General features: G+C 36.3%; 1 protein-coding gene across 1 annotated transcript in view; it reads left to right on the plus strand.

Annotated features, from left to right (window-relative positions):
• The window catches only part of LOC140064471 (keratin, type I cytoskeletal 19-like), a 33,557-nt gene extending 20,656 nt beyond the window's left edge, over nt 1-12,901 (plus strand). Inside the window, exons 4-8 of the mRNA XM_072111402.1 lie at nt 489-653; nt 4,402-4,527; nt 6,616-6,836; nt 7,560-7,582; nt 8,898-12,901. Coding sequence (XP_071967503.1) covers nt 489-653; nt 4,402-4,527; nt 6,616-6,836; nt 7,560-7,582; nt 8,898-8,989 — 627 coding nt within the window. The 3' untranslated portion in view covers nt 8,990-12,901. The remainder of the gene's footprint in view (nt 1-488; nt 654-4,401; nt 4,528-6,615; nt 6,837-7,559; nt 7,583-8,897) is intronic.
• The last annotated feature ends 203 nt before the right edge of the window (nt 12,902-13,104 follow it).

Genomic DNA, 13,104 nt, shown 5'->3' on the forward strand with positions numbered 1-13,104 from the left:
TTCTACATCAAATAAAGGGAAATTTAATGAATTGCAATAACAATTTCTTTCACTAACTAAAGAAGGTGCAGTCTTATTTGAAGCTGGGCCTTGGAGTTTTCACACAAACATTCTGGAGATGGGTCCCAGGTCCAGGGATTTATTTTGATTGCCTATGGAGATATGGAGAGGAGGATAATTGACTTCTACATGCTGGTTTTCTTGCCTACCTCTGCATTTACACTGTAGGATAACAAGCTAAACAGAAAGGCTTACATACAATCTTACATGACACTTTGTATTATTATACCACTGTGCCCAAGCCACACTCCCCATAGGTCCCCGTAACAACTACATGATCTGCCCATGTGATGTCAATAGATAGACATATGTTTTTCAATAAAATAATTCATTTGGCTCAATTTCCATTTTCCATTGAATTTAATGGCTGATTTTGTTTCAACTCATATTTCCTTATTGTGTGTTTGTTTGTTTTTTAAATCATATAGGACATGAGACGGGCACAAGCTCAGAAGGAAGGTTCATCCGTCAATGTGGAAGTCGATGCCCCCAAGGGAGCTGATTTGGCCAAAATCATTGCCGATATGAGAAAAGAATATGAAGGTATCATAGAGAAAAACCGCAGAGATGCTGAAGAATGGTACAAACATCAGGTATGGAAGGGTTATTTTAAGAGGCAAGTAGTTATAGGAAAATGGGTACACAGAAGATCGCTTTCCAGTTGTCATAGTTTGTATATGTTGCTCACATTGAACCCAAATGTTTCTCAATAAAACGCTCGCCCTTGCTAGGATCTACAAGGTCTTTTTTCATTTGGGACCTATAACTGTAAGTTTTCTAAATGGAAGAGATGTAGAAAATCCAGACTTTCTCTGGACCTTGATGAAACTTTTTTTTTAGAAAATGAAAGTAACTAAAGCCCGAAAGCCTAATTTTCATTCACTTGACTGGCTAGTATCTTCCTTCTCCATACTCTCCCGCCAGACCTTCCAAAATGCCACTTAGAATTCAGTTATGCGAATAGTATTTTTTGTAAGCAGGGCTGTAATATACGTAGTACAAGTAATTCCTCAACTTTTTCCTTGTCAGATGATTTCAAATTTACCTCATGGTGTAACTGTGTAGCAGGATTATGTGGTGCACCCTATGAAACTGTTATTTATCTTTACAGTATAATGTACGTTAAATAATTATGGCAGCATTATTTAGGATCTATGATGATATTACTTGCACATTAACCAACCTCCCTGTAAAAATGGTGCCCACACATATTTTACTACAGGTCCTCCATAGTGTTCTCTAAAGTTCTTTACTCCGCTTTATGATTAGTTCATATGTATATCTGGGTGTGACCTTGGATTTACTATTACATATTAATACAACCATCTCCTTACTTTTTCCATAATGCTTTGCTTCATGAAAACCTAGTGATTGTCATGCAGAGCAGTTGGCACATCTATGAAAACAGCCCTGTATTTAGCCATAATTTGTGGCATGCTACTACCTGCTCATTGCATACACCAGCTCCTTTGAAATATCCAATATAGACTTTTTTCAACTTGGCGCTTGCTTTATGCCAACAGATTAGTTTGATAGGAAAAAATGTTTTGTTTGTTCCAGATTTTATGCTATTTTAAATTAATTTTGACTGTAGTTGATTTGGCTCCTTCTCAAATTGGAACATGTTCACTCATTTTTGTTTTACCTGTAGCAATGCAGAAACATAAAAAACACTATTGTTAATGAAGAAGAAGTCTACTGTACTACACAGAAAGCTTGTTTCTCATTTCCTCTACTTAGATAAACATGGTTTTATAAGGAGGCAGTGATGCTGTATGGTACTCCTACTCCAAAAGTACAGATTTAAGAAGAAAAAGGATTCAAATTTAAAAGCTGTCATTATAAAAAAAATCTACCTTTTCTATACAGCTTATTATTTGTTTCCATAGTTAGGCCTTATTCACACAGTCAATGTGTGGTCTATTTTCGGTTACTGCAATACATTTTAATGGATCAGCTCACACAGCTGGACCTTTTAATGTCTGTTCCATTACAAATTAGAGCATATCTAAATCAGAAACCACATCTTCATTTTGCTACATAATGGGACCGGGCATCAAGCCCTCCACCCTTAAATTACGGAATTACTCCCAAACACATTAAATACCACAAGAAAGATAAGGAGTCACACAATTCTCCAATAAAATTACATAAAGTTTTTTATTTCATTGATATATTAAAATTACAATTACAATGGATGTTAAATGGAGGATATTCAATAATAATGGTCTGAGTATGCTGCCCACCTCACTAACAAGAGGGTATGTTCACCATAAATTTATCACAGTTATTACTTATTTCCCCGGTAAGAAAAATAAAGACACCCCAGGGAGCTGTCCCTACCTACACTACATCATGGGTAAAACACTGTTCTTTTACTTAAAGTTTCACCAAGGCGAAATTATTATACTTAAGTAGGTGTTGTCTAGGCATACATGCACTTTATTTTTCTTACCGGGGAAATAAGTAATAACTGTGATAAATTTATGGTGAACATACCCTCTTGTTAGTGAGGTGGGCAGCATACTCAGACCATTATTATTGGATATCCTCCATTTAACATCCATTGTAATTGTAATTTTAATATATCAATGAAATAAAAAACTTTATGTAATTTTATTGGAGAATTGTGTGACTCCTTATCTTTCTTGTGGTATTTAGAGCATATCTAAGTCTGCTCCATTTTTCATGAGGTGCTCATAGATTATAGTTTATGAACTATAGCTTATAAGGATGTAACTCGACTATGTATCAATTTTATTTTTTAATGGCTGAGATTCAGCTTACTCATGTGAATAAAGCCGTAGCAAATTTAAAAAAAAAGCTTAAATGTAGTTTGATTCAACAGTCAAGTGCTTAAAGGTGTTTGCCCATGAAATAAAGTTCTCAAACTATAACCCCCTACTGATGTTTACAAAAGATAATTTTTAACCCCTTACTTTACAATTTTAGTCATTTTATTGCTGTTTTGTCTCATACCACTCACTGATGGTCAGTGTAAAATTCCAGAGTGTTGGCAGGGACTCTCTAAGTAGAAACTTCATGATTCCTATGAGATGCTGTGTGGGGACAATGTGCTTTGATTATCATAATACAGATTTATCTACACTTTCATTTAGCTTCTGAACATTCACTAGTCACGGACACATAGAAAGAGAAATTAGACAGATCAGAGATAAGAAATGAGATCCCTGAGATGGATATAACACACAATGACACCCTGCTAACTCATCTATAACAAACAGTGCACTCAGCTACATGCCTTCTTCCCCTGCTATAAAGATCTTATCTGTAGCTTGTAGAGTTAGTCTGTGCATGCTGCTTGCTTGCAGGAAGGGTCTGTGTGTGAGCTCATCTTGTAATGGAGGTGGGAGGGGCAGAGAGCATACCATATCAGCCAGACAAGAGAATTAATTCATGAGAAGAATTTGTCCTGTCTGACCACAAAAATTAGAAGATCTGTGGTTGGATCACGGGGCAACCAAAATTGTGTACACCAGAACTGATAGATACAGGTTGGAATTATAACTGTGGAATGCTGTATTTTTGTTAATGAAAGGGAATTAGAGAATGTTTTATTTTGTTATCCTGAATAAATTTAAGAATCTTGTCTTTGAGGGAATACCCCTTTTATATCTCCACTATTACAAAAAATATTAAAAATTATGCAAAGTTATAGATATTAAAGGGGTTGATCACTTTAATAGGATAAGTATTAAAAGTATTAGACCAAAAAAGTTCAAGATCCACCTTGCTTGTTCCCATCCGCCAAAAGTGAAGAGGATACTATAAGTCTTCTATAAGTCGACAACCACATTATGACCATTACGTCAATCTAAGTTTTGCAGTAGTAGTGGTGGTAGGACAACCTAACTGTAAAAGGCTGCAATATTTAATTGATTTAGTTAGACATTCAAGTAATTGGAAAAGAATGGCATAGCAAATAAAGTATAAGTTAAAGAAATTTATACAATGAAAACATAGAAACTACATGCCAACCATGCATAAAAACTTTGATGTAAAAATGCTGTGCTTTGTATCAAATAAATCCTCCAAAATGTTCTAATGTAACAATGTGCCAATTACTTGCAATTTTTTTAAGACTACTGATGAGTTGACCCAGACCACAATATTTGCACATAGCATGTAAAGAATAATACCCAAGATCAGTGCCTACACCCATCATGGGTGATCAGATTTGGGTTCAGTTTCAAATCCTCTGTTGGGTCCACTCATCAATACTTAAGACCTATCCTTCCCCATCAATGGAAACTATTTTTTAGATCCTTTAAAAAGTGCACAATCCTTGATATTGTTCTAATATGTGATATCATGTTCTAGTCAACAACAGTACAACAGGAAGTATCTACTAACACTGAAGCCCTACAAGAAAGCAAGAACCAAATCAAAACATTAAAAAGAAGTCTACAGGATCTGGAAATCGAACTTCAAGCAGAGATCAGTAAGGTGAGTCTTTGTTTTCTTAGTCTTGTTCTTCCCTTCCTTGTTGAAGTGTTATATAAGTATACACTGCTTGTGCATATATGTAATAGCCATGTCACTAGCCAATCATCAGAACAGTAAACCATATTTTTTGAAAATGAGCTTACCCAGATTATGAGCTAGAAACTATATTAATATGCTCACGAAGTCCATGAATTGAATGGATTGTTGCTATTGAAATCAGTGGACGTCATGTTATATGAGAATTTTCTAACTGCCTGTGGCTTGCCCTATCCAACATTAGCTGTTTGCCATTTGTGCCAGTTCCCAGATTGGAAACAATGAGATGAATAATAAGGCAGGTTCAAACTATAAGGTGATATCATTGATGAGAGTAAGAGGAGGGATTGGGAAAGAGGGAAAGTTGTGAGTGAAAATGTTAAAATTTTACTTTTATTGTTTATATATAAAACATAAGAGTAGTGCGTTTTCACTTAAACATTTTTTTAGGTAACACCAGTGGAATTTCTGGGTTCCTTTATAGCACTCCTAGTAGTATTTTATAAATTTGTAGGGTTAACAATAGGGAGAGATACCCCAATTTATATACACACTCCTCCTAAATACAGGGAAAACAACCCTACTAAGGTCCTAGGGTTATAGGTGGTTGTAGACTGGGTCCCAGATACTGGAAATAATGACCATCCCAGTCCCGGGAACCATAAGTGCTGCAGAGATATTGGTCTCTATTACACAATAGCGGCATACCATGCGACTATCATCGACTGCCTCTGCTTATGTGGGAGTCTCGCATTCAGAGTTGCTGAGGATACGATCCATCCCCCTAGTCACAGACAGCATGCATCTACATTGTCTACCACATGCAGCTGATACATTACAGAGCAGTGCACAGATCGCATCTATCTACAGAGCTCTCAATGGTAAGCGAACCCTAAACCCCACTAAGGTGGATGAGTAGTGTGACACATGTTTCGCCAGGTCTTCCCGGCTTCTGTCTTGATGAGACATTAGGGCACACTTACCAAGGGCGGATGCCAGTTCTCTGTCAGACTTTGCCGATTCTTTCTAGTGCAAACTGCTTGCACAGGCATTTAAGAAGTGTCTACATTGTGCCACATGCAACCCTTTTGTGGCGCGGCTGCACTAGTCATCATGCAACACAAATTAGGGGGTATTCCAATGCTCAGTCAGACCATGGGCCAGATTTAAAATGCAAAGTCTAACAGAAGTGTGTTGTATATTCCATTTTAAAGGTGCAACAAAAAAAAAGTGGTGCACTCTGTCGGAGCTGTAAAGAGGGCGCCAGATTCATGAAGAACGGGCGCCACAAATCATGAATCTAACGCACTGTTGTTAGTAAATATGCCCAATAGTTTTTAAGGAAAGCAAATGACAGAATAAAAGTACCAGTTTTGATGATCAATATAAATGTAAAGATATGTTCTTTTCTGGTAGATGCAATAAATGAACCTTGGGTAGGTCATTTATGTTGCCCAAGGAGAGTAAAATGGACGTCTGGAGCTGAGATAAGATCAAGCTGTGACTTATCTCAGCTCCAGAGAATACACTGACCTGAAGAAGCACTCAACTTGAAGTACAAAACACGTAGTCTTTGTTGTACACTGTGTTGTGTCTTTGTGTTTTTATCTTCCCAATAAATGGACACCATTTTGGAAATATTTTGGATCAGCGCCATTTCTAATACATCCATTTTACACTCCTTGGGGTACGTCAATGACCTACCCTAGGTTCATTTATTGCTGCTACACATTCCTGAGACCACATACACCACAAGGGAAAGGACGAGGCTGCAAAGACACAGGCTTTGTTTCAGAGCTGTGCCTGTTACTCAGCATAACTCGAGCTGATTAGTATACCTTTATTCCTAACTCCCTCAATTTACAAAAGGTAATTGTGCACTAGGTAGCGCTATTTTCTTTGTCTTATTATTTTTGAGCATGCTACTTTTCTGGTAAATATTAGATATACTGTACAATGAACCATTCCTCAAATTTCCCCTTTTACCTTTTACCATTCTTTCTGTTTTTAATCACTTCACTATTTTTAACAATAAGTTGTTCAATGTTTTAGAAAAATGGACTGGAACAAACATTACAGGAGACCCAGTGTCATTCAGGAGCACATCTTGAGAAGATCCAAATACTTATCTGCCAATTGGAGGCGGAGCTGGGAAAAGTCAGATTTGACCTGGAAAGACAAAGCAATGAGTATAGGATTCTTCTGGATATAAAGAGTCGCCTAGAGAATGAAATTAACACATACCGCCGACTGATTGACGGAAATAATAGCAGGTATGAGTAGGAACTGAGTCTAGGAATGGAAACATCATTAGCATATTGTTATTACTAGACAACTAATGTATCGTTATTGTTGAAAACATTTTGCTTTGCATTTTATTCTTGGGGTAGGAATAGTTTATCACCCAACGTACCTTACTAATGGAAACACAAACTTTGCCAAAAAGAAAAGTTATTGTTCGAGATACTGATAACCAGCGGGAAACTAATATTGTTAAACAAAAAGTGGTGGCACATACTGTGATATAACACAGAATAGGTAATACATGTGTAATGAATGATTGCTACAATGGCTGCCATTACAATAAAGCCTACAGTATGGGACTAAAAAGGATAGCACAGTATAAACATTATAAAAGATGCAGTACAATATACTGTATGTCTATATGTTATATAGAATTGTTTCCCCTAAATCTCTTCCTCAGCCAATCCCTTCCCTTCCTTGGTTTAACTTGATGAACATGTGTCTTTTTTCAACCATATAAACTATGCAACTATTATCAATGAAAGGGACTGTAAAGGATGAAATCATTTTATTGTAAAGTTTTGCTATAAGGGATGTTATAAAGCAACAACCCCAAAAATTTACCATTTCCAGTATTTTTGTATCACTGGTATGGTGAGAATTTCCAAACAAAACATATCAATTGCAGCTGAAATGATATTTATTCACACACTTTATAATTATCTATAATCATTTTTCTTTCTTCATTACAGTGAGACCTTTACTCAGTCTACAGGTAAAACTTAATGTTATCCTTTCTTATTTTTTTATATAATACAGTGCTAATTTAATTCTACATTCTATAATATTAACCTTTTAGTTAACTGAAATGTATAAAATGTATAAAAACATATACTTCCCTGAAAGCGGTTGGCTATCCTACAAATTCATGTAGCCTTTTTACGTTTTTCCCTTTTACACATGCCCTATAACAGTGATGGCTAATCTATGAGATGTGTGATAGAGTTGATACACCAAGATGTTTTTGCTGACACATAGCAAGTTGATAGCATCAAGAGGTGGGGAAGTCCTCCTGCTGAGAGCGCTGGGCAGTGTCCTTCACTAATAAAGTTACAATAAAATGGCCGCTGTTCATGCTGAGCTCTCAGCAGGAGAGTTGATGCGCCTCCAGATGCTGACACTGTCTGCTTGCTGCTCTGGCACTGTGTGACAGTGTTAGTATCACAGGGCACAGAGTCCCTCCTGCACCAAATTTATTGTGGACTTGCACACATACAGTGGGGAGCACTATAACTGAGTCCCGCCGTTGCCCTGTATCCATTCCAGTGACTATAGGTGTGTGTGCTCTTCACATTATCTTGCAGCAATTACCAAAATCCTACCCTGTCGCCATTGTACCCACCATAGTTACCACTCAGCAATACTGGGGAAAAGAGAACTTTTTGTTTTTTACATTAGAAATGACACCCACCTGAGTTATACTTTTAATGAATCGTGAAATAGCTCAAAATGTTTTCCATAACTCCCCTGTAAGAACTTCTGAACATCACAGATAAGGGTGCACCCTTTTAAGCTCTGCTAGAATCTAGAAAGCACCCATTCATTTAATGCTCTCATTTAATGGCCCTTTCCACTGGGGATAACTGCTGCACACCAACAGTTAGGGGTGAGGTGAGCTGGACCCTAATTTGCAAGAAAACCTTTAAAGTTACATTTAAAGGCAACGTGTCACCAGCCGCATGGCTGTTAAACCCTTAAACATACCTTATAGGGTGTATTGATTGTTTTCCAGAAATGTGCTTACGATTTTGTGCCGGCCTCATGCTGAAATATCATGGACAGGTAGCCGCCCACCCACCCTGCAGGCCATTGCCTCATAAAAACCACACCAACTGCTCTCTGTTGAGCTGATACCTGCCCTGCCTCCTATGTCTCCCCTTCCTCCTGCCCCCTTGTTTCAAATCTCGGACATGAGCAGTGCGGCTGATGACAGGTTCCCTTTAAAGTGCATGTCGTTTTACAAATAATATTTTATTGAATGCTTTTTTTTACCAAGCTACTTTAATAACTCACTTTTTCTGCTGCTCCAGATACAAACCGGAAAGTAAAAACCATCGTTCAAGACATGGTTAATGGAAGAGTGGTGAACTCCCGAATTTCTGAGATACCACAAAAACTGTGATGACCTGTAGTGAGATGCAACACGTTTTACACCAAAAGCGGGCAACAGATACCCTGTTTACATGTGCCAATATTTATCATTAATGTACAGTGTGACTACCGTAATAATTCCCTGCCCAGAGAGATATTTATTGATGAGAACACAAGGGAACAGTGTGGGGGGTCCTAAGCTTTATGCAAAAACAGAATGATGCCAGTTCTACTCATGTAATTGCTGTATGTTCATATAATCTAGGTTAAATATTTTTGTTATTATATCCTGGGTCTTTTTGTAAAGATATTATATAGGAGCATGTTCCCAAAAATGTGATAATTTTTTTTTTGTTAATACAGTTTCTGAAGATGATCTTTCATTCATTATACTTTTTATATAGAGATGTCAACCAATTGCTTCTACCATCTATTAGAAAAAGGGAGCCTGGTTTATTTAAACCTATTTTAAAATAACTTAAGACTTATTTGGAGATCACATTTATGATCCAGGAAGTGACTCCAAACAGTGGCTATCGTCCAATTGAACCAAGCTCTCTGATTGGCCACTGTGTAATAATTCATGTCTCCTGCGGAGGAGCTGCAGAAGAATAAAAAACTTGCTTGCTTCCCCAACAGATTAAAAGCTGATTGCTGATGTTCCCAATAACTATATAACCTTTAATCAGTTTTTGCTTTTGAGAACCATCGAACAAAAACAAATTATCCAAGCTTTATGACCCAGTATTTTTACCCAAATATATAAAATATTACCCAACAAACCATGGTGACATATAATGAGTTCTCAAACTTCCACCAAAGTGATCTGCGGGGGAGCCCAAGATTCAAAAAATGGTGTATTGTGTCCCAAAAATGTTTGACCTCACTGACCTCATGCCCAACACACCTAAGCTAGAATAGTTAAGATTAATAATGAATTAACATAAAAAGCCTAGAAGAAAGTTTCATAATGTGTTCTCACACTATTTAAGTACATAGGATATCTTTTAAAGACAAAAACTGTATAGAATTCTATTTTATTATAGTTTTAGAATTTTCTGAATGTTTGAAATATGAAAATACACATTGGGCCTCAAAACCGAAGTAAGATGATAGAGTAGCTGAGTTGAGCAACCACTTAGATTCAGTTTAACCTTCTTCTTGAAAAGTTTTGTACATATAATTAATATTAAGTACTAGGAATATGACAACAATATGACCACAGGGTGTGCAGCCATGATAGTCGTCACCTCTGAATACGTTTTTCCAAAATGTAAATTTAGATTCTGTTATAGGGTTTAAACTATGTAAAAGTTTTCTATCCGAAGAGGTAATTCAAAGATGGACACCAATATGGCTGCACTTCTTGTTGTTCTATTTGGCAAAAAGGCCATCATGGAAAAAGAACCAAAGTCACTAGACTTTGCCTACTGCTCTCATTTCTGCTTTGCTGTCAATTTTAGACAGATAGACCCCTAGAGACAACCTCAGCTATGTTTAATGAACATATAACTTCCAGTAAATCAAAGACGGACCTCTACACATGGCTGCCCAGCTTTGTATAGACAAGATGCTGGCAGTAGACACAATTTCTGATGAACACTGGAGGTACCCTTTATAGGTATCTATCTGACAAGTAATTTTTGACAACTTCTCCACCCTTTCCCTGCAAAATTTGTTATTGATGAGGCCCATAATGTATGTGATTTTACACTAATATTTCTGTTATATTCTGCACTGGCCTGCAATAGTTTTCTTTTTCCTTATTTATATTTTCTTAATATTTTAATCAAATTCTTCTTTTTTTTCTTTCTCTGTGCATTAAATGGATTTAGTTTCTCTGTTTGGAATGAATGTAATTTAGATAAGAGAGCAAAAATTATATTGAAAAAACTTGCAGATGTAGCAGAGCTGAAAGTGTCATTTAACTTGTAACATAATGCAGTAAAATCCTTAGGGTAAAACTTGATGACATCTCAGCTCTATTACATGTGCATACAAGAATAACTGCCCCACCCATGTAGTAGAACATTTTTATGAATGTGAACTATGCGAGAATGATTTCAGAATTTATTTTATTTCACTTGTTATGGAAAAGCTAAAAGGGGTTGTTCAGAGTCCAAAGAACAGTGTCACACCTGTCCACTGGTTGTATGTGATATTACTAATAAGCCCCTTTCACTTCATTGGAGCTTAGCTGCAAGAGACATCCCTGATGGACAGGTCAAGTGCTGCACTTTCTTATAATTCTTCATAACCCCTTAAAGCTGTATTGGACAGTTTATGTAAGTTCAATGATGGTGGCAAAATCACCTGGCATGTGTTAAGACTGAAAAACATAAGGCCCAAGCTAGTTTTTATTTTACTTATTTAGTAATTGATGTCATAGAGCCATATGTCATACAGTAGATCTGGAAATAAGTTACCAAGTCACTTTTAAAATAGTTCTATTTGCAGATAGTAAATGAGGTCAGGTTTCCAGAATTTCTCTAAAAAATGGAACCCAAATCATTCAATCTGTCTAATCTGTCCAAGATAGAGACCCTATGCTTGATGATATATAGTTTCTTAAATTTTCTATTTAGAAAAGGCATATAATTTATCTCTGTAACGAGGTAAGTCTATTCAAAGACTGGCTGTAAGGAGTTGAGTAAGTAGAAACTTTTACAACCTCTCCTTATCTATCTGCTTTATTGAGACACAGTGATAATGCAGATAGAAAAGGGGGAAGCTCAATATATTTAATATATGCAATAAAAAAATTTTTAAACTTCTTATTGCCCTTTATTCATCTGCCCCCATCACTACATATGAATAACTTCTGTAGATTGCAATTACCTTGCTGACACACAGTCTTTGCCCACTTTTTATATTGGAACTGCTGTCAATCACTGTGGCTAGAGGGAGTTAGGGTTTTCTCTATCCGGAGGAAGCTGGACTCAAAATGTGGCAAAATGTAAACAGCTTTTCAGATAAAATACTAAATCAAATCATAAAAACTACATATCCTCAAGCTCAGTGTCTTCACCTTCATGATAAACATCCATCATATACAATAGGATAGATTGATAGGTCCACTGTAATCTATGTCTCAGTGACTCAGACTGTAATGGTTACTAACTTTTCAACAACGTTTGCATAAATAAGTGATTATAGGAACTTTCTCAACTTACTTTTCATCCTCCCTCCTTCTTTCCTGATCCACTTTCCACTCTGTAATCTCTGCTGTATTCCATCTTGCTAGTAAACCGGACAATAGATTACATAGAAGGGAAAGATACAATGGAAAGGTCTTAATCCAGTGGTTAAGAGAGAACTGAGAATTAAGGATAGAGCTTGCAAATGGGGAAACTGCTAGAAAAACGCCAGATTATCCATAGTTTAGCTCCTTATGTACACACACTGACTACCGAGTAATTCAAAGTTTGTTGAAAAGTTTAGTATATTTTTATTTTAAAAAATTGTTTTTCTCCTCTATTTTTGTAGATTATTTAAATTTCTAATTGTTTCAGAAAGTTGACTGGTTATTCGAAGTTATGATGAAGATAGTTTGACAATTTGCAGGTGTTAGAGAGCTGTTAAATATGTATGTGAGATTGATATAACACTATGTATGGAACATAAATGTATGAAATATATCTTTTACTCGACTGATGTGTTTATTTATACATTGTTGTAGATGCATTAAAAACTAAGTTCTGTAATGTTATGTAAACTTAAAGGGCATCTTCCACCAGGATGAAGGACTGTATGCAAATGAGCCTGGGGGGCTCCAGGCTCCATAAATGTTAATAGAGCCTGAAGCCCCTCAGGCTCATTTGCATACAGTCTTTCATCCTGTGGTAGATGTCCTTTAAGCACTTACTTGCCATCTGAGATATGTCTATGTCCATTATCTTATTGTTTTACTGTCTGTAATTCCAAATAAAATCTTTCTCTTAAATATTGTGTAAGCATATTTTAACAATCACAAAGGGACGGAGGTAACAGATATAAAAGTCAAATGAATAGCGAGATTTACCTTTGTGTGTAATGGTCCAAAATAGAAAAAGTACCAATATCCACATAATACAAACTGTATTTTCACATGGTGGATTGTAGTACTAAAGTAAAACACACTACACATTTTTATCTGTATACTGTATT

This window comes from Engystomops pustulosus, chromosome 6 (assembly GCF_040894005.1).
Source record: "Engystomops pustulosus chromosome 6, aEngPut4.maternal, whole genome shotgun sequence".
In the NCBI taxonomy this organism is placed as follows: domain Eukaryota; kingdom Metazoa; phylum Chordata; class Amphibia; order Anura; family Leptodactylidae; genus Engystomops; species Engystomops pustulosus.